Raw genomic sequence first — 27,563 nt, 5'->3', positions numbered from 1 at the left:
GGGAACAATGGGGAAAAGAGAAAAGAAAGAAGGTCATCACTGGGGTACACAGACCTCTCAGACAAAAGTTTGTGCTGTTAAGCACAAAAAGAGAGAAGATAGAGAGAGAGTAGACAATGGGGGGGGTAGAGAGACTTGAGTCTAAACCACATTTTTACACCATGCCAGCAGGCAGAGCCCCTTTTCTGATTGTAAAACAAAAAGATTTTGGAGTCTAAACCACACTTTACACCATTCCAGCTAGCAGAGCTCCTTTTCTGATTTTAAAACAAAAAGACTTTGGAGTCTAACCCCCCCCACCAGCCCAAAACCACACTGAAAACCCCACCCAGAACACACAGTTTTTAAAAAGCAGAAAGCAGCATGGTACCTTACCAGGCAGTCCCAAACCTCCCTGCAAACACACACATACTCTCACTCAGAAGCAGAAGCTAGGCACCAAGCCTCTTCCGATGCACACACTCTCACTGTTGGGGCAAAAGAGCTACAAAGAAGCTCTTTGCTGACCAATGGTTAGTCCTCTAATTTGAATTCCTCACCTTTTTCCCTGCCTCTTTTGATCGCAACTCGAAGCTCCAGCTGCAAGTCGAAGCAAAATTTTGCAGCCAGAGCTGGTTGTAACTCGAATTGGTTGTATGTTGGGGCATTTGTAAGTCAAGGCACCACTGTATTGCTTTATATTTTTGAACATTTGGTACAGTATTTCGAAAAAAATCCACCAGTCATGTCATACCATGTTTGAGCCCATGGTTGTGTAGAATAACATAAGTGCGATTATTTGTGTGATTTTTATGACTGAAAGAAGAGCACTCGCAGTCTGTGAGGCCAGTGCCAGCAGTCAGTATGGTGAGGATCCATGCTCGCCCCACCAATTGAAGAAAATTGCCAAGACCAATGAGGGTTCAGTTGGCACTGTTAATTGCTGCTCTCACTACCAGCTATTCCCTCTGTTACACCAAATGCATTTACTTGATAGGCAGCGGTGCTTTTGGAAGAAAGGAAATAGAGTTTCTCCTTGGCTCCATTCTACTGTGGGTGGAGAAGATCTTGACATTCCCCAGAACAAGGTGTGCAGGGTCCTGCATTGTATTTTAGGGAGGACTGGTGGCAACTGTACAGTAGCACTTGATAGAGATCCCTGTGACAGCTTGGATGTGAGCATTGTGACCTGGGGTGATGCTATGGAGCCCAGGCTGGTGCTTGGGGAGAGAGAACAGTAGCACCATGCCAAATGTCCATTGATATCTGTCCCTGACTTTGGCAGTCTTTTTGTGTGTTGCCCAAGTCTCACTTACACTTCCCTTTGCAATCCCAGTACTACCACTGCCTGGGTCCTTATGAATAAGCAGATAACTGGTCAGAATGGGGCAGGAGTGCAAGATTCCAAAAGATATTTCCATAGGGCCGAAAACAATTTGTGCTAGCATTGCGGACCTCACACATTTATTAGAGTTGACTTTTAAGAATATCTGCAGCCTTTTTTTTCAAACTTAAAACTTTATAAATCGCTGTTAATGTGATACTATGGGTTTTCAGAAGGATTTTGTTGTTGTTGTTTAGTCATTAAGTCGTTTCTGACTCTTTGTGACCCCATGGACCAGAGCATGCCAGGCCCTCCTGTCTTCCACTGCTTCCCGGAGTTGGGTCAAATTCATGTTGGTAGCTTCAATGACACTGTCCAGCCATCTTGTCCTCTGTCGTCCCCTTCTCCTCTTGCCTTCACACTTTCCCAACATCAGGGTCTTTTCCAGGAAGTCTTCTCTTCTCATGAGATGGCCAAAGTATTGAAGCCTCAGCTTCAGAATCTGTCCTTCCAGTGAGCACTCAGGGTTGATTTCCTTCAGAATGGAGAGGCTTGTTCTCCTTGCAGTCCAGGGGACTTCCCAAGAGCCTCCTCCAGCACCACAATTCAAAACCATCAATTCTTCAATGGTCAGCCTTCTTTATGGTCCAGCTCTCACTTCCATACATGAAAAAACTGGAAAAACCATAGCTTTGACTATGAAGACCTTTGTTGGCAAGGTGATGTCTCTGCTTTTTAAGATGTTGACTAGGTTTGTCATCACTTTCCTCCCAAGAAGCAGGCGTCTTTTAATTTCTTGGCTGCTGTCACCATCTGCAGTGATCATGGAGCTCAAGAAAGTACAGTCTGTCACTGCCTCCATATCTTCCTCTTCTATTTGCCAGGAGGTGATGGGACCAGTGGCCATGATCTTAGTTTTTTTGATGTTGAGCTTCAGACCATTTTTTGCACTCTCCTCTTTCACCCTCATTAAGAGGTTGTTTAATTCCTCTTTACTTTCTGCCATCAGAATGGTATCATCTGCATATCTGAGGTTGTTGATATTTCTTCCGGCAATCTTAATTCTGGTTTGGGATTCATCCAGTCCAACCTTTCACATGGTGTATTCTGCATATAAGTTAAATAAGCAGGGAGACAATATACAGCCTTGTTGTACTCCCTTTCCAATTTTGGACCAATCATTTGTTCCATAAGAAGGATTTTAAACCAGAATAAACCTCTGTCACAGAATAAGTTGTGTGAGATCATTAGTCTTTCAGATACATATGTGCAGTGAAAGACTTTGCAGCAGTACAATTTAACTTAAAGCCAAAAATAAAATTAAAAAATCAGAAGCCATTGAGTGAACTGTTTGTCATGAAACCTGTTCAGAGTTATTGAAAATACAGTTATTCAGTACATGAAATGTTATGTATGATTAGTGAGTACACATGTTTAATAAACAGACTTTTAAAGTTATTTATGTCTTTTCCAGGAAGAATTCTGGTTTCACACCAGCAGACACAGTGGCCATTATCTTCTGTTCTACACACAAATCTCTAACCCTGGGTAAGTTTTTATGAGAGGCTGAGCCCAGTTTTTTAATATATTAACTTCCTGATTTTTCTTTTTCCCCAATTGGAAGCTCACCAGCATGCTGATTACCTGTGGAAGTTTGAGCCTATTACCATATGCCTTTTAATAAATTGATGAACAAGTATAGAAATTGTATATCTGCTTGATTAAATACTGTCTATATATTAGTTTTATGTTTGCCTAAAACCAATTTTATATATTTTCATAAGGTTCTCCAATCATTGTCTCCAACATGAATCTAAACATCCTATTCCCAAACTGTTTTGAGTCCTTTATCTTTATGATTTACAACAGTTTTAAGCATCTTATGTAGAACTAAGACCAAATGTATATATTCCACCCTTTGTGAAAGAATCAGATTCTCAAGTTATATGCAGTTGAATTTTAAAATCAGGTCGCAGTGCTCCTTTTAGTTGACTTTGTCACGAAAGTGTTGTTCTGTTATCAGTTCACTGTATGGCAAGATGTAGTAGAGAAGCCTAACAATATTTGTAAATTCATGAGAACATTTTTGCAATAGGCAAGTAAATGTTTTCTAAAAGGAAGACAACACAGTCTGCACCTTTGGGAATTTAGTAATTGTATTGCAGTGCCATTAATCTGTTCCTTCTTTAGAGAAAGCAATTTGATTTTTGTCTTTGTTTTTGATGTTCTGTTTCTCTAATCTAATATTGATAAAGTTTGTGGTTCATTCCAGATTATGTTTTGAGTTATTACAACACAGTCAAACAGCAAAATTATTATTGCTCAAAACTGTAACACACAAAGCATTTACAACATATAAAGAAACAGATCAATAAAGACAGCAGTGTTTTATCAAATATCGCTGTATTTATCGTAAAGAGTCTCCGGACTGCGTGTTTATTCATTATAGTACAATATTCAAAGATCATTGACTTGCTAGTCACTGAAAATTCCCTTGCAATAACACTTGTTGCAATAGAAATGTACAATAGATTTAATTAAAATACAATGACAGTTTGAGTGGGAGGCAGACTTGACTATTGCATATATATTTCTATGATTTTCTAAAGGAGATCAACAAGGAGTAAAATGAGCATTTTAATGTACAGTAAGTATATAGATATTTGTTTGACAAACCATACACATTCATAGAAACAGATGTGATCATAACACAAAATACGTATTTGTACAGAAGATTAGCATATAAATCGGTCAGTGATCTCAAGTAAACATATAAGTGGAAGTTTTGGTCTCCCCATTAGCATGCCAAGAGCAAGAATAGTTGAGAAGATAGCATGGCTGTACCATATATAAGTGATGATGTTTGCTTGCTTATTTATTTATCTCATTCTTTCTCCAAGGATTACATAGATGTGAGGTCGTACTTTTCATGTAAAACCAGTGAGATGATTTAGGCTGAGATTGGAGATAGGCACGAACCATAAAAATGGTGGTTTGTGGTGGCTCGTGGGTAGTCACGAACCACTAACTTTCTGAACTTTTAAAAAAATGAAGCACTAACCATTTCATTTTTTCAAAAGTTCGTGCCTGTGGGGAGGGGAAACGAAACCCCCACCCCCTCTGCCACCTGCCTGCTCCCTTCCCACTGCCCCTTTTTCCTCCATACCTGGTCCTTCTCCATTGCCATTTCGGCTGCAAGTGGATGATCCAGCACCATGTGGCCCCTATCCGGCTCTGCATAGTACTGGATCGGGGCCACACAGTGCTTAATCACCCATTTGCAGCCCCGCAGCCTGCCCCCGTCCCACTGCCCCTGTCGCCTTCCTACCTGCCCCTGCCACCATCTCTGCTTCCTCTATCTAAATGCCAGCTGCAAATGAGCGGTCCAGCATCGCATGACTGTACAGCTTACAGGGAATCTCCCTGATCAACTGGGAGCCCACCGCATGTACAGAGATAGTAGGTCTGGCTCATGGAAAGCAGCCACTCTCTCTGCGCATTTCCATGCCTGTCAGCTGGTAGTTAGGCGCATGCACAGAGACATGTCCAGCTCCTGGAAGATGGTGGTGGCAAAGGAAGAAGAGGAGGCATCAGCAAAAAATAGGGGGGCAGTGGGGGCAGTGGGAAGGGGTGGGGGCAGGCTGTGGGGGCAAGGGGGCAAATGAACCAGGAAGTTCGTTAAATAGTTTTAGAAGTTAATTTATTCAATTCATTTTGGTTCATCCATTTTAGTGAACCTGAACCACACTGAACCAACAAACCAGCATTTTTTTTCAAACTTCCTGGTTCTTTTTTTTTTGTTCTAATTGAGATAGAATGCTTTTCCCATAGCTAAAGAGCATATGTTGCTGATGATAAGCATCTCCTCCTATCTGAGTCCATCATTCTTTTTATTGCACTTGTGTCTTCCAACAACTATCGTAGTAAAAACAAATCTGAGAAATTGTTAGGTTTTCTGAAATCTGTCTTTCTTCAGCATTCAGTGTCTTTGACTGGTGATATAGAAGTTCAGCCATCTCTACTTTCTATAACTGGAAACATTTTTGAGATTTTCTTGCAAAAACATAGCACTTAAATGTGGTGTATTCTTAGCAGTCCTCTTTGGTGAGAAACAGGATCTTACAATAATTATTATCTTGTATGTTCTTCCAAATATAACCATGTTCAGTGCACCAGGAAAGGGACAACATTTTACAGAATAGGGAACAGTTACCCTGGGGAAAAATATTTATAAAATGCACCCATATTCTTCCACAGTGACATGAATGATAGTTTTAGTTTTATTGAAATAGACATTTGGAGACCACTCATGACTCCCATCAGATTGATTCCCTTTTTTTCTATAGCTATCTGTGGACCCTGGAAGGATAGCCTGAGAAGCAGATTGTTATATGTTTATTGTGCTTTTAGCAAACATCTAACAAACTCTCTGACCTCGTTTGGGGTTTTTTTTTGTCTTCCCTATAACAATGATTTGCTTCCTTCTCCGGCATAGACACAAGAAGGAGTCTGAAAGCTTTTTCTTCTTTTTTAGATTAGGCACAGAGTGCTATATTATCTGAATCTGAACACATTGGTTATTTTAATTATAACTCTCTAAAGGAAGTTGACTTCACATCATAGTTCATTTTAGCTGGCTTGTTTAATCAAACTGTCATTAGGATTAAGCATAGTTTAAAGTTGAAAGGACACACTAAACTACAGTTAATAAACAAGAGTAGTAGTAGAAGAAGCTTGTGATTCTTTATAGCAATGTCAGAAAAGGGAAGGGGCCCATGGAGTGTGAGTTCTTTCTTGTAAGGCTGAAGTATGGAATAGTACTATGTACAAACACTGCTTCTGTACCTGTGAGAATACTAGTTCTATTTTATCTCAACAGAATTCACACTGAATTTTGCTATGTATTCTCCTGGGATGTCAGGAACTGCTGTTTGAAAGTCTAGCATTCGGTGGCTGAAATCCTGTTGCTTAGTGTGGTAAGTCACACTAAAGTAGACCCACTAAATTAGTGGGTTGCAGCCTCTACCAGTGTGGTTCTAAACAACTGCTATGAGTAGTTACTTAGCAAATTCAACACAGGGACAGCAGACCTACCACACTAAGCAACAGGATTTCAGCCACCGAATGCTAGACTTTCAAACAGCAGTTCCTGACATCCTGACATATATATATATGAGAGAGAGAGAGAGAAGCCAATAGAGAAGCCAATTAATGAACATGGAAAGCTAGAGAAGATTTAGCCATAAAAAGCGAACAGAATCCCAATCTATCTTTGAAAGTACACTTTTTAGAACAATGTGGGTTTATTTCCAAAACTTGAAGAGGTTTCCAATGTGACTGCCATAATGTTGGCTGGAGTTGAACAATCTGTCATGTCCTATGCTGATTAGAATACTACTCTCCCCCCCCCCATATTTTATAACAGTTAAATGCTAAAATTGGGGTAAACAGTTTAATTTATTGCTTTTAACCTTTCAAAGTTCATTGGGACCAGTTTGTTTCATAGATTGCATACTCTTATTAAAAATCTGCCCAAACATCAGAGAAACAGCATTCAAGGCTGTGTATTCTGTCCTATCTCCATCAGAAATACTCAGAGCAGGTTAAGAGACAGGTTTTTTTCCATTCCTGGAACCAATGCTATGAAATATCTATTCTGGGTAGATACAATAGAGTCAATTTCTTCCTGTTTCCAGGCAAGACCTGAAAACTCATTTGTTTAAATCAATTTTTAGTGTCTTAGGCTCTATTCTTTTGAGTTCTTTTAGCTGTGACACTGCAGTACTGTTCAGGATTCTATATTATGTGTTAGGTATCATTTTAGAATCTTAGAAATGCAGAGGTGGAAGGGATCCTACGGATCGTCGAGTCCAGCCTCCATCGAGGCAGCACAGTGGGGAATCAAACTCCCAACCTCTGACTCTGCAGCTGGATCCCTAATGCATTGAGCTATATGATTGTAATTGATTTGGGTCTCTTTAAAATTCTTTGAGTACACATACTACAGAGAAGTAGGACAATACAAGTCTTAATATTCTGTGTGTAAAAGAATACGTTGCATGGTAAGGGTCTTGTACAACTAAAATGTTTTCAGTTCTATCTCCTTGGCGGCATCAGGTGGTGAAGTGATTTCACCTGTTGGAACTACATACTACTATGGCAGAGTAATAATGACTCTTTTCAAACACCACTGTAGTTCCAGAGGGCTTCTTGTTAACTTTTATGGTTACTGACTAGAGATGGGGGTATTCGTATACAAATATGAATATCCCAGTGCAGCTGGACTTAATGAGGGTCCGGCCCCTAGGGTCGGACCGTCCACTCACATATCTGATCCCAGCCCCGGCCTGGCCTTGCTCATCCTTCCAGTCACACGCAGAGCACCACTCTCTTCTCGTTCAGCTGGCCACTCAGCAGCCATGTAGGGAGACTCGTCCCCCCTCCTTCTGCCTGGAGTGGCCAGCCAAGCAGATAGACAACAGCACTCTGGCCGCGATTGGAAGGACAAGTGGGGCCACTGCTGCTGCCAGATGCATGAGTAGACGGTCTGGCCACAGGGCCTGATCCTTGTTAAATCCAGCTGCACGATAATATTTGTATTTGTATACAAATACGAATACCCTCATATCTATTACTGACCCAAGATCAAAATGCCTTTTTTCCACCCGGTTGGTTACACTTCTTAAGAAAATTTAAAAGATTGGAAGCGAGAAGACCAGAGAAAATGAGGGAAGGAAAGGAGGCAAATGATGAAACATGAATGTGTGCAATAATGAAATAATAGTAGGTCTCATTGTTTTAGTTTGGGACTGTGTTGAAAATCATCAAAGTAGAGAACTCTGAATAAAGTTCAACTGCATACAGAAGAGTTCTATTTGATCACAGAATTTTATAGAGGCCATAAATAGCAAGATTTAGGATAATTCATTTGTGAAAGCATGGCTAATCTGCCTGCTTTTCCGGGGAAAATGTTCTGTGTATTTGTGATACATTTTCTGGGTTTGGGGGAAATGTGCATATTAACTTTAAAGTCCATTGGCAAATAGTAGTAATTGTAAAATAAGTTGATGGTAAGCTCAGTTTGCATGTTGATTTCACTTGAAAAGAGTGGGCTGAGGCACACCCCAACGTTTAAACAATTCCATGGAACATATAATTTTTCCAGCTGACTACAAACCAGAAAACATCATGCACATTTAATGCACATTGCCTCTTTTTCATACTGCATTTCAATAGATCCTTTTCTTCCTCTGCTTTCAAAAATAAGAATAAAAAATGTACACCCCTTGCAATAGAACAGGAAGTTGCAGTTCAAGAATGGCAGTTAGAACAGAAAATATAAGTGGTGTTTCTGAATTAGGGCCTCAGGCAACAATGGAGTGATGTTTTTGTCTAAAGCCAAAAAATCTACTAGAACCTGTTCCCAAGGCCAAATCTTTCTCCCAGTGAAGCGCTTGCTGTTGACTTCACAGGGAATAACAACTCAACTTATCTGTTATATTATTCTACTGTAATTTACCTGAGCAGGTTTTAGGAAATGCAAGCAAGATCCCATTTAACACTTCAGTGTTTGAATATTTTAAGGGCATCCATGAACTTCAGGGCCTTCTTTTAAGTCTGCTGTGAGGATGTGGTTTTTCTTTCTTTCTTTCTTTTTTTAATCTGCCTCCAAAACTCGAGCACCACTAAAGCAAACAAGAGCACTTAGGGGCCTCCTGCAACAAAAGCTGTTTCACTTGGAGCTTAAACTGATTTTTCACATTCTGGCATGTGAAGCCTCCGCAGGGTGCCTTGCGTCCATTCCCTGGGGAACATCACACAGCGCCAGCAGAGGAGGAGGAAAGATGACAGGTTTGAAGCTTTAGAAGTGGTAATAAGAGAAGCATGAGAAGACTCTTGTAAGGCACTTCTCCCTCATCGTATTATGAAACCAACTAATTCCCACATGCGGCATGCTCAGGAGGACATCTGCCAGTTCCTCAGCTTGGATCCACGGAGAAGCTCTCACTCAACTCTAAGACAAACACAGTTCCCTCCCATACGTTGGGGTTTGTGCTGTAGACAAGATAGTTAACATACCTGCATTTCCTCAAGGCTGATGATACTGCGGTTGATCGTATAAGGCTCTCACTCTCTGGGGCATGTGCAGAAGGGTCTGTACCAGAGCTTGGAAATTCGGTGACAACTCCCAGTATCTCACTGTGACCATGCCGCTGGCCATTCTGAGTGAAAAATGCTGGGAATCGTAGTCCTAAAAAGTAAAATTTTCAGATTCTGGTGAATTTGAACTTGTCCCGTGACACTGTCAGTGCTAGAGGTATCTGGAAGATTCAGAGCATTGCAGTGGGGGAAAAATGAAACACCTCTGAAGAGGTAGTGATATATAGTATTTCATTTGTGATCCCTTATTTTGATAGGTATAGAAATTAAATTTAATCTCATCGATTTTAATGATAATGTATAATTGCTGCTCATGACATCACTTTTATCTGTAATTTCATTTGTCTAGATAATTAAGATAATTAGTGAAATTCTCACTAGTGAAGACAAGTGTGATACCTGAGTGTTCCCTCAGGCATATTTGCTCTAATTTTGTTCATCTTTTTCCTGTTTTTTTTTTCAACATACATGCAAGCATATGAAACACAGACACTTGATTCATGGCTTTTATTAGCGTATTTGCCATTGATTGATTAGTGCTTAGTATTAGTACTTCTTCTATTGATTGATTGCAGATGAAGTGACTATTTGACCTTTAATTATAAGCATGGCTATTGAAAATGACATTGAGCTATGGCTTCACATAATCCATCTGGAAAGCCCGACATGATGTCATTCCCTGGAGTTAATTCCACAAGAGAAAGGAGGCCCAGAGGAAGTGCCACAGCTATTAGGATGGCTCATCCAAAACAATACTGCCACGTGTCTTGAGTGAGCCTTGGGCCACTGGAAGTTTTAATTGCATACACTTAGTGAAGAAACTAGCTGCTTCAAGTTGTCAGTTTACAAAGGGTACCACAAACTCACCAGAAATTTGGGGCAACCAAAAGCTAGGTGTGCAGATTCAAATTATCATTCATTTCCATTTTTCACTCTATAGCAGTTTATTAAACTGAAAATAAATACACTTACGTAATTTCTTACATATTTCAGGAAGTGTGGAAATGAATATGCCTTAAAAATGTTAATCTTTGGGTAGATAATACCCTTTTTTCATTAGTTTGTTCTAAGTAGATACCACAGATAAGTAGGCACATCTTGTATTTTTTTACTACATATTCAAATGTTTAGGAGTTGCTGCATTTTAAAGGTTATCCTCAAAATCCTACAAGGCAGGCTTCAGCAGTATGTGGACCAAGAACTCCCAGAAGTACAGGCTGGATTTTGAAGGGGCAGAGGAACTAGAGACCAAATTGCTAACATGGGCTGGATTATGGAGAAAGCCAGGGAGCTCCAGAAAAACATCTACTTCTGCTTCATTGACTACACAAAAACCTTTGACTGTGTGGACCACAGCAAACCATGGCAAGTTCTTAAAGAAATGGGAGTGCCTGACCACCTTATCTATCTCCTGAGAAATCTCTATGTGGGACAGGAAGCAACAGTGGATGTGGAACAACTGATTGGTTCAAAATTGAGAAAGGGGTACAACAAGGCTGTATATTTCTCCCTGCTTATTTAACCTATATGCAGAATCCATCATGAGAAAGGCTGGACTGGATGAATCCCAAACCGGAATTAAGATTGCCAGAAAAATATCAGTAACCTCAGATATGCAGATGATACCACTGTGATGGCAGAAAGTGAGGAGGAATTAAAGAACCTCTTAATGAGGGTGAAAGAGGAGAGCACAAAAATGGTCTGAAACTCAACGTCCAAAAAACTTAAGATCATGGCCACTGGTTCCATCACCTCCTGGCAAATAGAAGGGGAAGATATGGAGGCAGTGACAGATTTTACTTTCTTGGGCTCCATGATCACTGCAGATGGAGACAGCAGCTACGAAATTAAAAGACACCTGCTTCTTGGGAGGAAAGCAATGACAAACCTAGTCAACATTTTAAAAAGCAGAGACATCACCTTGCCGACAAAGGTCCGCATAGTCAAAGCTATGGTTTTTCCAGTAGCAATGTATGGAAGTGAGAGCTGGACCATAAAGAAGGCTGACTGCCGAAGAATTGATGCTTTTGAATTGTGGTGCTGGAGGAGAGTCTTGAGAGTCCCCTGGACTGCAAGGAGAATAAGCCTCTCCATTTTGAAGGAAATCAACCCTGAGTGCTCACTGGAAGGACAGATCCTGAAGCTGAGGCTCCAGTACTTTGGCCATCTCATGAGAAGAGAAGACTCCCTGGAAAAGACCCTGATGTTGGGAAAGTGTGAAGGCAAGAGGAGAAGGGGACAACAGAGGACGAGATGGTTGGACAGTGTCATTGAAGCTACCAACATGAATTTGACCAAACTCCAGGAGGCAGTGGAAGACAGGAGGGCCTGGCGTGTTCTGGTCCATGGGGTCACGAAGAGTCGGACACAACTTAACGCCTAAACAACAACAACAAAGAATAAAGGGATATTCGTACATGAGAATTTAAGTTATGCCATAGAGTTTTTTGGTTTATTTTTCTAGTTTGTTTTGTTTTGGGAAGGTTGCTTTTTGATGTGTGAAACTGATGTTATTGGGTTGTTGTTTAATATAGACAAATATATCTATTTTCCAATAATATAATATCATAGATGGATATAAAAACAGGCAATTCAAGCCATGACTTTTAATTCATGAATGGAGTTTGGTATCATTCTGTGGTCATAATGCTGGTTTATTTTACTTTGCTAGTTGGATTGAGTTTTCTGATTTGGATGCTGCAGCATTTTAACACATTTGTTTAAACATCTTAGAACAACTTTTAAACCAACTTCAACATCTGTTTAAAAGTATATGTTTCATAACTGAAGTTAAAGGGCTTTATAATAGAAATGATCACAGGACAATATACCAGAGCTTAAAATCTTGCAGAATCCTTTAGGTTTATAATCTATTGCTCAAGAATATGCATTATGGCCTAATGTACAAATAAATGAGCATGGTATAAGTAAGTCCTTTCATGGAAACTCAAAGCCATAGCAAAAATGTCTGCTACCTGTTCACGTGTGAAATCACTTTTGTTTCAATTTGTCAGTAACTTTTCCTCCAAACTGATCCAGGGTTAAGTTAACTATAAACAGGGTTACACAGCTTTTTATTGATACTGACTCTTTCCTTGCTCCTTGCCTGATAGAATGAGTTAGCTTGCCATTTTAGAAATACTTGCACGTGTATATATATTAGCTAATCTGAGTGCATAATCAATCCATACCTTTGTTTTGGCCAGCTGTACTTCTGAAGTGTCTGCCATGCAGCATGTAATTTGAGTAGAATGCCCTCAGGTCCCAGGCAGTCATCCTGAGGGTGACTGGGGTGCAACCTTTAGACAGCATGCAGCCTTCCTCCAGTAAGAAAGTTCCTTGTCATTGCTGGAAAATAGCACTGCTACAATTAAGCCTTTAGCCTGCACATCATTATGTTGTTGGGTTAATTCTACCTACAAGAACACTGTGAAGCTACAGACAATGTATAACTCAGAAAACATTTTAAAATGAAGAAGAAGAATTATATGGGAGACTATTTATGTGGTAATATGACAGAGACAAATTTTTGACCAGGAACAGGCTCTGTGAATCAGGCCTTTGATATGGGCAGGAAAGCCAACGCTGAAGTGCTTTCCTCATGCTCTCACTTCATCTCCACCATCTGCTTGTAGTAGGTTTTGAATTAATATTTAGAAAGCTTGCCTGCAGCAGTACTAAAATGTGCATCAGAGAACAACAGTTGTTTACTGTGTTTGAACTGAAGAATCTCACCCAGGAGATCGCATTCACTTGAAGTTTACATCTCTCAATCTCAACTTGCAAAAAAGGGATCGATGAATAACAATTGTCATTTCAGAGTTGCACCTCTCCAATTATTTATTTGGCTGTGAGTCTTCCCCAGATGTATGCTTAATTGGATCAGACACTAAAAACCAGATTGCAGGTTTTCAGTGACATGCTTATACCTCTTTATAAATATAAATCTCTTTTTCACAATCCCATATCCACATGCAAAATGATAACGACACAGGAGACTTTCCCACCCTCTCTCCCACTAGAAGCACAGTTAAAGTTAATTTATGTACTTTTAAAAAAAATCACATTATACCTAGCAGATTGCTGACAGGTCACCCACAGAGAAATCTCAGTTTGTTCATGACTCAAGATTCTTTTATCCCAAGCTGGTATAGGCTACAGATGTCTCCTATGAACAATCTGGAGAACATTGCTGATAGAGGTTTCATAACATCGTATCTATGCAGTGTTTGGTGTGTAATCAGATGGGATGGGAAGTTATCCTAGTTCTTGTCAGGAAGTCCAACAAGCTATCCCATTTCTTTTCGATGGACATAAATGTCTTTGGCCTAATTTGAAACCTCTTTCCATTTTTGCTCACTTTGAACATAATATGTTTGCAACTTCTTCTGCATGTATTTCTGAGATGAATTGCCAAATGATATTCCAGCTTCTTCTGAAATGGTGTTGAGGGTACAGGTTTAAGAAGTGAACTTTTTCAAAAATAGATAGGACTAAAAGGGTGTTGCACAAAGCATTAAGGGCAGTAGCATTTAAAACACTGTATATCACATTTGGCCAACCTAATGAAAATGAAGATTGCATCCCTAGTTTTAAACAAAAGCTATTCTCTCTATGGTTATTGTTCCCAAACTTGGATCTCAAAAGTTGTTGGACTATCATTTCCAAAAGCCTTGACCACTCCTGCTAAGGCTTATAAGGGTTCCAAGTTTAGGAACTTTGACCTAATTTTGCTTGTTTTTAAACACTGGGATTCATTGTGTTTTTATTTGCATATATTATGAGCAGCACTGGGTCCCAATGCTCAGAGAAAGGTGCCATATTAAGTAAAAAAAAATTCTACCTCATAAACTTTATTTCAGAAAGTTCTATTTCACTCCTGGGTATCCCAAAGGAGGTAGTTTGGATGCTGAATAATCAGCTTCTAGTGGAGAACTTGTAAGGAAGGAGAGCAAAAGCTGATTTAGAGAACTGTGACACTAAACTTCTCTGTGATCCAGCATCTAACTGCTCTGTCTCACTGGGTTTCTCCAACTTACATAATTCTTTCTTTATAAGTTTGTTCTTATTTGTTTAATGATAATTTTGCCTAACTGTTCTATCACTTAATAAAATGTGCTTTTTATCAAGGGATTCCTCTGTATATTGCATTTCTCCAGGAGTTCCAAATTCAAAGGAGAAACTTACAATCCTAGGGCTACTTTATGACAGGGCTGGAACATCAATCCCAAAACGATCAGCTTGGTTGCTTATAGGGAATACTTATATCATAGGAATCTACCCCAAGGAATATAGATGGGGTGACAGCACTCATTAGAGCTATACCGAGCTACTGAATCTATCAGAATCCTAATGGGAAGACAAAAACAGAGCAGAAATTTCCAGCCCATGGACTGGAAATGTCCAATATATACTGGGAGCACATAGCAACAATAACACATGAATCTTTCTTGACTTTGGAGTTGGGAGGAGACTGCTGCTTTGAGGATATCTTATGTCTTTTCACATGTTATTTTTTCCCAAGTAAAATACATGATCAGTAATTAAGTTGAATTGCATAAATCCCACTAATCCTAGGATCAAACACTGATCATTGGCTGAAATCCTGTTGGAAGAGTAAGCCCAAGCATAACTTTCTGTCTGTTCTTCCCTGGTAAATAATGTGGCATTGGTACAATTCTTCGAGGGAAGAGTGGTGGCACGTGCATACACCAAGCTAGTGTGCATGCGCATCACAGTAGCAACTGTTTGTTTACCTGGGATAAATGGAGAGAAAGTTACACTTGTGTTTACACTGTGTACAGGACTTTAACCATTAGGTCAGCATAACTGAATGAAATCTGAAATGTTGGCGGTTTTCATTCAGATTAAAATTACTATTCTAACAACCACACTTTCTGCCAGCAGGAAATTGGTGATGACTTCTGGCACTCCCTTTTGACCATTGAACAAAGCCATGGCCTTAACTTCCTGTAGTTGAAATATCTTACCAAGCTCTTAGAGCTTCTAGATGAACACAGTTACTGCGTACAGAGAGAAAGATGCTTAAGAAAGTAAAACTGGACTGCCCATTCCTTTGCCTTAACCACTGCTTTGATAGCCTTGGTATTAGCGATGAAGCAAGAAACATGTCCGAGTAAGATGTGAGGCCAATGCCTGTTAAATGGTCACATATTATTAACTGAGATAGTCTCAGTCTAAGTAGTGCTAAATAATGATCAGTTAGCACTCCATCTATATGTACTCTGATCGCATTTCAGGGTGTACACAGCTTTTTAAACTAGCCTGTGATTTGATTCATGTTTTATTTCTCTGCTAACTAATTGCTGCTACAGCACAGTCAGACAGGTGTAGGTGTTTTTGAATCAGGTGAATGTCTTCAGCTGTTGGCATTAAATGTTTCATAGTTAGCATCTGAAGAGATTGTTGAGGCTGTACATTAAATATCACTTCCAAGCAGTGCAGTCCCACTGGGGGGAAAAAACAGGAATAGATCAAAATCTTCTATTTTTTCCATATTTTTATTTCCCCCCCAAAAAAGTTACAAGAAGTGCTAGGGTTTTTGTTTATTTGTTTTCATCGAGCATCTCTTCTGTGGTAATATGACAATTACCTAGAAGATGACTGAAACCCAGTCAGAAAACATGCATAGGACAGTGTGTCTGACCCTTCTTTTCCCCAGGTGTTATGATAGTCTTGCAGGTAATCTGGGATTCTAAGTGATTACTTCTAGAAAACCTCTGTTAACAAGAAAAATTCACATCTGTTTTCCAAATTCCTTGGAGAAGGAAGGTCAGAATAAGGAGAGGGGAAAAGCAAACTTTTTCATTTTTTTTTCTTTCCTTTTGTTACCAATAGAAGAATATAACAAAAAAAAAATAGTTTTTCTTGTCCTGACCTTTTCATTTGAGCGACATGATATCTTTACCGCAGGTAGGCTCTCTAAACGTAATCATTTGGAATCGCAGATTAACACCATGCCTTCATAATATAGTTAGCCTCATGGTGACACATTCTTCTCGGTTCTGACTTTCCACAGCTGTATCTAACACAGATGTGCATCACATGAAAATTCAGGGCTCTTTTCAAAAGGAGTTTTCCTGTCTATAAAATTAAACATATTTGTAGTACCATTATCATATAGACACGTTATCACACATTATCCATTTTAGCCAAACACGTACTACTGTATTGATGTCAGCTCCTCTATAAGTTCCATTGATTCAAACAGGACTACTCTAACTTTGGTTTGCTAGGCTCATTTGAATATACAGAACTTATGGAGGACTTGACTCACAGATCCATGTTTGCAAGTGTAGGTGATACCTTTTAATTTTAAAAAAATTAAGTAGCAAGCTTTCATGGATGAAATCTACTTCCTTGGGCTCGAAGCACACCCTCTTCATGGATGATGCAAAAATTTGTCCAGAAATTGATGTTAAATATCTGGGAGGAATTATCAGTTTTTCATGTGAGGCTGAACTTTTCTTGTCTCTATAACAATGTGGTTTACTTGTTCTTTCAGATACATGTTGATTCAGTGGGCCTACTATAGTAAATTTGCTATACTGAGCAACAGGATTTTGGTTAGTATCATAGGAGCTGTCATTTGTTTCTCATACTATGTTGTTCCATCTACATGGCATAATTATAGGGCTCTTGCTCACTCGCCTAAATCCAATGGCTAGTCCCAGTTTAGAATCAATGGGATTTATACAAATACTTACAATTAAACAATTGAATCAATGAGTCTACTGTAATGGATTTCAATTACTGTGTGTGTAGGTAATTTTATTCCAAGGAAAATGTTGCAGCTTTATTACACTATTCAAAAGTGCATTTTTTTTGTGTTCTCCTGCTATGAAGTTTAAATTAAATTTGCGAAAGAGGAGCTTCTTTTGCATTCTTTCATTTAAAATGTAAAGGACCTCCTTTTGCATAGGACCATCTTTCCATTTGTGGCCTAAATAATTCTAGTGTCCCCTGTTTTTCTCCTACTTATTCTGGCATCATCTTATAAGTCAGTTTATGCTACAGTGATAGAAGGCCATTTAATAGCAATCAGTGATGAAGAAATATTCTCATATATACACATCCTTTAATGCATTTTGGAATGATTATCATTAGGTGTTATACTACTAGTCAGTATTCATGGAAATATACTTGGGAGGACTTCATTGTGTAGCTTTTTGGGCCACTTGAAAAGATAGTGAAGTCATTAATAATGGTTCTCTATCTCTAAATGCAGTTATTTTGCAAACTCCTGCAACAGTGCTCAGCACCTTGTCTTCTGTGAAACACATTTGTCATTGTCTCACTTGGAGGAGACATACATCAATGTAGACTCAAATTTTAATATTTTAGAGAAATTCTTCAGTGATGTTTTTGCAGACAGGCACTTGAGCCTGTATATCTCCTATTCCTCCACTCTGATAGTTGGGGTGGCTGCTGTTATGGAAGCAGCAAAAGGGATCCTTTCAGTATCATTAGGGCATACTTGTCACTGCTATCTCAGTGGGGACTAATGTATTGAAGGAGCTGTGTGGAGGGCTGCCTTCGTCACATAAAACTGTGCAATGATGTGATAAAAGAGCTTGTCCCACCCTGGTGACCTCCAGTTGTGCTGGAGTGCAACTCCAGTCATTCCCAGACGGCATGACCATTGATGGATGGAAGAAAATGCACTTCCTTGTGTGGAGTACACAGTGGCCGAAAGCCTGTTGCTTAGTGTAGTAAATTGCCTCCCAATGAGTCAGTAAAGATTTGTTGAGTCAGCTGCTCCATAGGTTCTGCTAATTCAAATGTGCATATTCTAGTTGCAACTTTCTATGCTAAAGTAAGCTGCAGTAAAATAATCAAATGGAACTTATAGAAGTTGACTGAACAAATCCCCACAGATTCAGTGGGCCTACTTTAGTTTAGTTTACTAGCCTAAGCTGTTTTATTTATTTATTGTATTTATATCCCGCCCATTTAGTCAATTGACCACTCTGGGCGGCTAGTAAAGCTACTAAGGCCCTTTGCTCCAAAATTTTGGGAGAAGTGGCCAATTCCATATACAGACTGTATGCGGAATTGGACCAAGGTATTAGGCAGCTTGCAGGGCTTTGTTTAGACATGGGGACGAATAAAAAAAAGGATTGCGATATTCATCAGAAATCGCTGATTTTTAAATATTAGTCCTTTCATCCCCCATTCCTATGGCTTTCCCATTCTGCCTACCGGCTTGCTGATCAGTTGATCAGCGGGCCGATAGGCAGCCATCCACCCCCACAGACTATCCCCCGCCCCTTCCTCTCCCTACCTTAGCAGCCACCACCCTGCCAACCCCCTGCCAGGCCACCCCCTGCTGACACCCCCACCTCCGCTGATACGCCGGCCATAATCAGCAACAGCAATGCCGTCTCCAGCAGGCCTTCACAGCCATGGCCTGTAGAAAGGGACACTGGCTCTCCTTTGCAAAGATGGCGGCTGTGGCTTCATTTATGGTAGGGAAGCTGCAGCTGCCATCTTTGCAAAGGGCAGCCTGGATTCCCTTAGCCTGCCTTAAGGGAGTCCAGGCTGCCCTTTGCAAATAGGTGGGGGTGGCATCGTTGTGGGGGGTGGGGGCAGCGGGAGGTCAGGGTTTTTTTTAATAACCCCCCACGAACTGACGAACAAATTTGTGCTTTGTCGGTTCATGGGGGCAGCTTCATGCTTCGTGAGTTGTCAACTTTTGATGACTCATGAAGCAGGATGACTCGCCAAAATGCTGAGTTGTCCGCATCTCTAGTCTTGTTGCATGTCTCTGTACAGTGAATGTGATACGGACCAGTGCAGTCAAAGGACCATGTCTTGATCCTTGTTTAGACTTTCATTTTCCATCCAGTTCTCTTAAGTGTTGTGTGGATCATTACAGTAATCTATGAAATTGTCTGCAAAAGTGTCATATTATACTTCTGCAAGCTTTGGATTATAGTAGCTTATAAAGCCCAATGAAAGTTATTTATTAAGCTGCATATAATACTGGATGCAATATGGAAGTGACTGTAAAAAGCACACTTCAACAGGTTGTCTTTCTTTTTCTATGTGCCCATTTTATTGTTAAAGAAGGAAAAATAACCATGGGCTATTATATCACAGGAGTGCCTCTCTCCCTCAGCAATGTGTCTTTGTTGTAAATGTAAAAGTTTATCACTTTCTGTTATGTTCAATATATTTCTTTAAGTAAAATATGACTATGTATATACAAGTGATTCTGCATGGCATTCAGTAATATAACACTTTCTTGTGAGGTAAACTACAGTATTGGTATTCATCAGCTTAGGGAAAGGAAATCTTAACGCTGGAATAAGTAAGAATGGCATCTGGCAATAATATGAGGAATCTGTAATTTGTGTGTAGGATAACCAATATTTGGCTAGTGACAAAGATGAGTTTTCTGAAATGATAGCACTGCAAGCAGTAAATGGCAAATATTACAGTGAGGAAAGTACAACAATCCAGAGAATGTTAACATATTAAAATCCAAAAGGGAGGGAGAGAACCTGAGCTCCAGTTGTTACTGTTTTATCCTTTCCATCATGGGTATAGGATAAAAGAAAACTCTTGATTCCGTGTTAGAGAAAGAAAGCTCTTACTTGAAGTTCTTGCTTGGCAGATGTCAGTTGAAAGCTCAGAGATGGAATAGGCTGCAATGTCAAACTCTGTTGGGTAATTTAAGACAAATGTGTCATGTGTGACATGGAAATATGGCGTGCTGTACATTAGTGATTTCCCAAGTGTTTGGATCAGGTAGTAATGTGCTGAGAAAGTGCTCTTTATCTATCCTCGCTGTGTACTTGTACAGCAGTAGGGAAATGCTTTTGGTAGAAATTACTTTAGTCAGAAAAAAAAAGAGAATCCATTTACAATATGTGCCTCCTAACATCTTTCAGACAATGCATTGTATTAAAGAGGCATTTTTGATTAATGTTTTATAAACATTTTCCAGCATGACAACTTAAAGTCCCAGCAAAATTGTAAATGCGTGCAGAGTGCTCACTTCCATAAAGTCAAATGCCATCTCCTACAGCCTGCTTGGATCCTGTCAACCATGGTGACACAGAATTGGTACCTTGGAGCATTGAAGTGTATTTGCTTCATTTTCTGTGGCTGCAGTGATAACGAGATGGAAAGAGACCTGTACTTGAATTTCTTTGGACATACCTTGCAAGGTGTTGAAGTAGATACATTTTACAGCTAACAAAATGCAGTCTAGTAGTGTATCCTGTTTTCATAGGGACTTGCTTAAAAGTAAAAGGATCCATCGTGAAGAGGTAGGAAAATTAGTGTGAGATTACATGGGGTGTCGTCATGGGTTTGGTTCTTCTTGAATTTACTTTCCAGTGTAATATGATGGATGGAGTGATGGACTAGGCTCAGATCTGGGTTCAAATCTCCACTCAGCCATGGAAACTCACTAGTGAGGTAGAACTAGTGAAACTGCTCCTTAAATACCTTCGTCGTCGTTTAGTCGTGTCCGACTCTTCGTGACCCCATGGACCAGAGCACGCCAGGCCCTCCTATCTTCCACTGCTTCCCGTAGTTGTGTCAATTTCATGTTGGTTGTTTCGCAGACACTGTCCAGCCATCTCATCCTCTGTCATCCCCTTCTCCTCTTGCCTTCACACTTTCCTAACATCACGGTCTTTTCCAGGGAGTCTTCTCTTCTCATGAGATGGCCAAAGTACTGGAGCCTCAGCTTCAGGATCTGTCCTTCCAATGAGCACTCAGGGTTGATTTCCTTTAGAATTGATAGGTTTGTTCTCCTTGCAGTCCAGGGGACTCTCAAGAGTCTCCTCCAGCACCACAATTCAAAGGCATCAATTCTTTGGCGGTCAGCCTTCTTTATGGTCCAGCTCTCACTTCCATACATCACGGCAGGAAAAACCATAGCTTTGACTATTCGGACTTTTGTTGGCAAGGTGATGTCTCTGCTTTAAAAGATGCTGTCGAGGTTTGTCATCGCTTTCCTCCCAAGAAGCAAGCGTCTTTTAATTTCGTGGCTGCTGTCTCCATCTGCAGTGATCATGGAGCCCAAGAAAGTAAAATCTGTCACTGCCTCCATATCTTCCCTTCAATTTCCCAGGAGGTGATGGGACCAGTGGCCATGATCTTAGTTTTTTTTATGTTGAGTTTCAGGCCGTTTTTTGCACTCTCCTTTTATACCCTCATTACAAGGTTCTTTAATTCCTCCTCACTTTCTACCATCAGAGTGGTATCATCTGCATATCGGAGGTTGTTGATATTTCTGCTGGCAGTCTTAATTCCAGTTTGGGATTAATACCTTAATTTACCTTTAAAGTCCTGCTAGAGTCACTGTGTGTCAGTTCTGACTTAATGTCCCAAAACACACAGAGAGATTACTTTTGCTTTGCTCTAAGGCCGGCCTCACCAAGCTATGATCTTCTATTATAATTAAAACACTGAATATAGCAAACTTGCTTTTTCTAATTACAATTTAACTGCTGAAGATTAATGCTGGTTTGATCCAACTTCCTGCCACTAACTGCTCCCACACTGTAGAGTGTACCTACAATAGACGGTAAATATGTCATAGAGGTGCCTTCAGAAGAAGTAGCTTAGGATGATGACAGCACACAAGCCTAAGCCATTTGCTACAAAGAAGAACAAAACTCCTGCCCATGTTTTATAATGGTTCCCGGTTTGTTAGTTATTCCATGGGCAAATGTGAAAGGACATGGACACTGAGGAAACAGATTTCTACCCTCCTCCTGCAATATCAGCCTGATTCATGGTTGCCATAGAAAGTGTAATGGAGGCAGATGGAAACATAGCACAAGGCTCAGTGAAACTGCTTTGATGTAGATCTGTTCCTGCATGTACTGTGATGTTAGCACCATTTACATGGGAGGACTTATCACAGTGGCCAAGCAGATTAAACAATTAGGGCTGTTCTCTAGTGTTCTTTAATATTCAAGCGGCAGGAGACAGGGCTCTGTGTGATTGTATCTAATTAAAAAGAGTCAGGAATACATTCACAGGAAGGAAGGGAAGAAGCAAGAAGGGAAAAAGAGAAGATCTTAAAATGGAGGAACAGTTCATTGCTTCTATGCAAGATGATGGGAAGTGCTTTTGCCTAGTTTGTTCCTTCTGTCTTCTTTCTCCATTAACTCACAGCTTGAGATCCTTTCCAAAAAGACGTAGATTGCACAAACTATCGCTATTCCTCAATTAATCCTGTTTTGTTTGTACTTTAGTTATACAGTGTTCCTTCTAAGCCGCGCATGCGTGTGCTCTCAGCTGGCAGCCGGTTCGTTTACTTCCCATTTCGAATGAAACCCCGCCCCCCCCACGCACACGGAGCGAGACTCCCACACAGCGGGACAGAAACTTAGAGGGAACATTGGTTATGAAAGGTTTACAGTCTTATTTTTGTCAAATGAACCCAGGGGTGGGGGATTGGAATGAAAAAAAGCATTCTGGATAACTCTTCTTTGTACACAGTCTCAATATTGTATCAAAACAATTGTGTTCAGCTGCATGATTGGCAGTGACCAGTCTCAGCCCAGGCTTGTCGTGTTTTAAAATAACTTTCCTTTAAAGGGCTTGACTCCAGCCTTAAACATACAGTACTAGACCAAGCAGTTAAAGAATGAGGAAAAAAAATATTTTCTCTTTATTACAAAATAACAACTTGCAAGGAAACAGATTTCAACGTCAGCCCAACATCCCAAAACACAACCTCCCTTTTGAGTTTGATTCCAACTTCTCCTTCCCTTTCTGCTCAGTCCAGACCCCTCCTCCTTTGGGCTGTCCTGGATATGCTGACCACCTGCACGGACACACCAGCCAATCACCTTCTTTCCCCTCTTATCATGCAGATTGGCCAAGGTTCTGTCGCATTGACATACAGTCAACCCTCGACTTACAAACGGCTCGAGTTACAAACATTTCGACTTACAAACCACTCTGATAGAAAAATATTGACTCGACTTGCACACTTAGATTCGAGTTACAAACAAAAAAAACCCACGTGTTTGAGGTGGGAAAAGCATGAAATTTGAACTTTCAGTTAACCGTTGGCCAGTGAAGAGGGTGCTTATCTGCTTCCTTGCTCTTCCCAGCGTTTTGAGAGTGGATTTGGAGACAGTCTTCAGACTGCCTAGTACTGCCTGGTATTGCCTGGTATAGTGCGGTACGGACTGTATTTTTATTTTTTTTGGCGCTTTTTTAATTTTTGATTTTTGGATTTTTAAAAGGTGTTCCCTCTCTCCTTTGCTGCCCCCCTTTTCCCCACAAGGTGCTTGTAGTGATTGGTCTTGATTGAAAAGGTGCTTTTCAAGGTGATCTGTTGTCTGAAAGGTGCTTGGTTTTTCCCAGAAGGTGATTGTCTTGGCTGAAAATGTGCTTTTCAGGGTGTTCTGTTGAAAAGGTGTCTGTTCCCTCCTTCTCTCCCTCTTTTCTTTCCTTTTTTAACCTAAGTCATCTTAGGTTAAAAGGAAAAAAAGAAAAAAATTCTGCCCCTAGTGGTAGGAATGGATTAACCGGCTTTGCATTAGTTCCTATGGGAAATGCCCCTCAACCTAAGAACCAAAAACAGCCGGAACAGATTAATTGGTTTTCAGTGCATTCCTATGGGAAATGCTGATTCGACTTACAAACTTTTCGACTTACAAACTTCCTTCCAATACGGATTAAGTTTGTAAATCGAGACCCCACTGTAGTAAAAAAAGGAAGGCTACATGGGAGCATGTTATGCTCTCTTTCCCCTAGCACCTACAGTATCTTCCCTGTCAATGAGATAAATGAAGCTAAAGGAAGAAATCTCTAGCAACTGCAGATCATTTCATAACATTGCTAGTCATGTGATTAGGTTGAACTATATCATCTTGGTAAATCCAGAAATAAAGTATTTATGGATGACAAATAAAATGGGAAATGCGCTAGGATTGGGATGGTCAGACTGTTACTCATTTCCATTGACTACAACAATGTACAAGTCAGTACAAATTGGCTTGGGATCCTCACTCCTCATCCATATTTTTTTTCCTCCACTGCTGGGGCTTATACTTATTTTTTTTAAATAAAATGCATTTGCATCAGTTCAGGTGGTGTGGTTGATTGGGCTGATGCAGCTTGATGGCTAAATTCATGATTAGAATCTGGCTGTCCCAGCTTTTTAGTTCAGGATGGGGAGAGAGGAAGCAGAGGGGCACTTGTGGAGGTGTTAAGTTCCTCTTAGCCAAGCACAGCTTGTTTCCAAACCATTTTATAAGACTTGGTGTCAGGGCTGGTACATTAGGGCATCTAGGAGACCAGACCAAAAAGAAGTGGGGGGGTGGAGAGAAAGCAAGGAGGAAACAGGCAATCGCTTTTGTTAATAAGACCAACTGGTGGAAGTCTGTTTGCTTTAGCTGACCAGTCAGAGAGGAGGAAATTGGCAGCCAGCCCTTGTTTGCAAAGTGTTAAGGTACCTCTACTGAAAATCTGGATAACTACAGTAGAATTACAAACAAGACCTAATTGTAAATTTTCTCCCCACTCTCTGCTGACTCCTTTGTGGCCAGCTAAAGCAAATCACCTAGAGAAATTGCTTCCTGAGTACAAATTCACAGTAGGTCACTTGCATTCTTCTAGCTGTGTAGTCACACAGTAACGTGGAACTAAACTACTGCATGAGCTACGAGAAAAACATTGTTAAGCCACAATAGAACTTGAATTCATTTCCTGTATTTGTCTTCTGCTGAACCTTCAGATTGCACATATTACTTTGGAAATCTGACTTCAGTATATTCCAACTATTTTCCCATGTAAAAATCTGAAAGAAGCAATTAAACATAAAAAATATGCTTACATCTCTAATTTTATGAAACAGTATGAATCATTTTTAAAAAAACTAGTTTAAAAACAAGTATTTTAAACTTATGATAACTTTAGAAAAAGTGTGGTTGGATATGTTGCTTTTTTAAAAAAAGTATGCACATACTAAAATGCTGCACAAAATTTATACTGAACAGATTTAATTTTGGTGTACCTATCATATTTCATTACATCTGAAAGTATGTACCATAAATGATGAGGGAAACTGGAGAGGACAGATCAAAATAAAGATAGCCAGACCCCTTTAGGTTGGCAACTTCATTTTTGCTACCCATCTTAAAGATTTAAATGTGTCTTCTGTGCTTGACTATTTTTGTTATAGTGGCACCTGCTCTTGTCATTGTAGTTTAAATCACAGCTCCTGAATTACATTAACAAATGCAGTGGGCTGAAATATCAAAAAACAGCCTAGGATTTAGGAAGCGCATTTGTTTCTATGTTTGTATGAAGACATTTTTCAAACGATCATAACATCCCCTGCTGGATGAAAGATCATTGAAATGTTGTACAAACACTTTTATGATTTCTAAGATACTAATCCTGTATTTCCTCATTCAGAAGTACAAAGCATTTAATTTTTTGGCATCCTGTCACTTAGTTTATGAGCAAGTCTTAATGCCCATAGAACGTGATTTCAAAGTGTTTTACAGTCTTAGTTTAGTCAAAGTATTCCCCCCTCCCAAAAAAAAATCACTTTCTGAGAATTTGGCAACAATAGTACTTCCATCTTCCTTGCTGTATGGAAGAATAATTTAGTAAAAATATCTGCTTGATGCATCATAAAATTGGCAGAAGTGACTGAAGATTGGTGGGTTTCTTGAAATGTATAATTTCCTGAACTGATCACTCTTTACCATCCCAGAAATATAAGAATATTTTTACTGAAACAATAGAATATAGCAGAAGTATGAGATACAAGCAGTTGAAACCTATTTCTCCAGTGGACAATATTGGTCAAGGATAAGTGCAAAAAAGTTTATCTTGTATAATTCAGTCTGATGCACACCTAATTAAAAGTAAGCTTCGTTGTGTTGGGTAGGGCTTACTCTTAAATTAGTGAGTATACGTAGGATTGCAGCCTTAATGCCCCTCAGTCTGGTGAAGGAAAATGAGAGTGAAAGTAAAAGTTCTTGGGGAGCAAAATTAATGTTCTCTGAAACTGCCCTATTAGATTAAGAAAAAGCTTAATAATAATCTTAGAACTCCAGAGCTTTTTATATATTTTTTTTTATTTAGACATCACTACAAAGCATACAAGCACAAAACATCAAACAACCAGCAACTACAACATAAATGAAAAACTATTAAGCAAAAACAAACCCTCCCCCCTTTAAGGACAGAGATTCCAACCTCATTTGGATCTCGGATTTCTCCAGTAGGTTTCTGGTGAGCATTGAAAACGTGACATGCAAAATTTTGCCCTAAACTCCTTGTCTTTTTCTGGGCTCAAACATATATTATTTTCCAGTTTTGTTTTACATAGTCTCTTGGTTGTTCCCGTAGCACTTCTGAAAGTGTATCTAGTTCTGCAATGTCCAACAACGTCTTTAGAAACTCCTCCATCATTGGTATTTCTTCACTTTTCCATTTTTGGGCCCAGAGTAACCTAGCAGCTGTGAGTATGTACATTATAAAGGACTGCAGAGCTGAAGGGGCCTTGTGGATCACTGAGTCCAGCTCCTTTCAAGGAGGCACAATGGGGAATCGGAACTTCCAGTTTTGGTTCCTAAACCACTGAGCTGTCCAGCAGTTCATATTTAAACTTGTTCTAGGCACTGTACCTAAAATTAGTATTTGCCGAATATCCTCTTCTAAACCCTACAGTATGAGTCCCTAGTTACATGTGGTCTGCTGCCATTGGGTGGTGCAGAGGGTCTCCCTGGCAATAGCCTATAGGGACTATAAGGTTTCAGTCTCATCTCCATGCTAATTAACATATAAAACCATTGGGGAAAATTGACCAGAGCTGGAGTTTAGTGCCACCAGTATACAGATGGCACCCAATTCTTCCTCCTTGCGATCTAAATCCAAGAAAGCTGTTTTAGTGCTAAATTGGTATTTGATGTCAGTAATGGGCAGAGCTTGATCTAGGCAATTCAAAGTGCTGCTTTTGACCTACAGAGCCCTATGCAGTTTGAGTCCAGGTTCATTGAGGATCACATCTCCTTGCATAACCTTCCCTTGGTTTTAAGACCTGTAGAAAAGGCCCTTCAGTGTGTCCTGCCACCCTCACAGG

At 39.9% G+C, this 27,563-nt stretch overlaps 1 protein-coding gene across 3 annotated transcripts in view; it reads left to right on the top strand.

The window, feature by feature from the left end:
- Positions 1 to 27,563, top strand: part of SLC10A7 (solute carrier family 10 member 7) — a 183,361-nt gene that overhangs the window by 145,171 nt on the left and 10,627 nt on the right. For 2 of the 3 annotated variants that reach the window (XM_073001590.2, XM_020783017.3), the window contains one exon: positions 2,778 to 2,851. In XM_073001590.2, the coding sequence (XP_072857691.2) occupies positions 2,778 to 2,851 (74 nt within the window). Of the gene's footprint in view, positions 1 to 2,777; positions 2,852 to 26,563 lie in introns of all 3 variants that reach the window. The other variant, XM_073001591.2, reaches the window with a different exon arrangement.

Source organism: Pogona vitticeps, chromosome 5, assembly GCF_051106095.1.
Source record: "Pogona vitticeps strain Pit_001003342236 chromosome 5, PviZW2.1, whole genome shotgun sequence".
In the NCBI taxonomy this organism is placed as follows: Eukaryota; Metazoa; Chordata; class Lepidosauria; order Squamata; family Agamidae; genus Pogona; species Pogona vitticeps.
The sequence above is the reverse complement of the archived record's forward strand: the minus strand, read 5'-3'. Positions and strand labels throughout refer to the sequence as shown.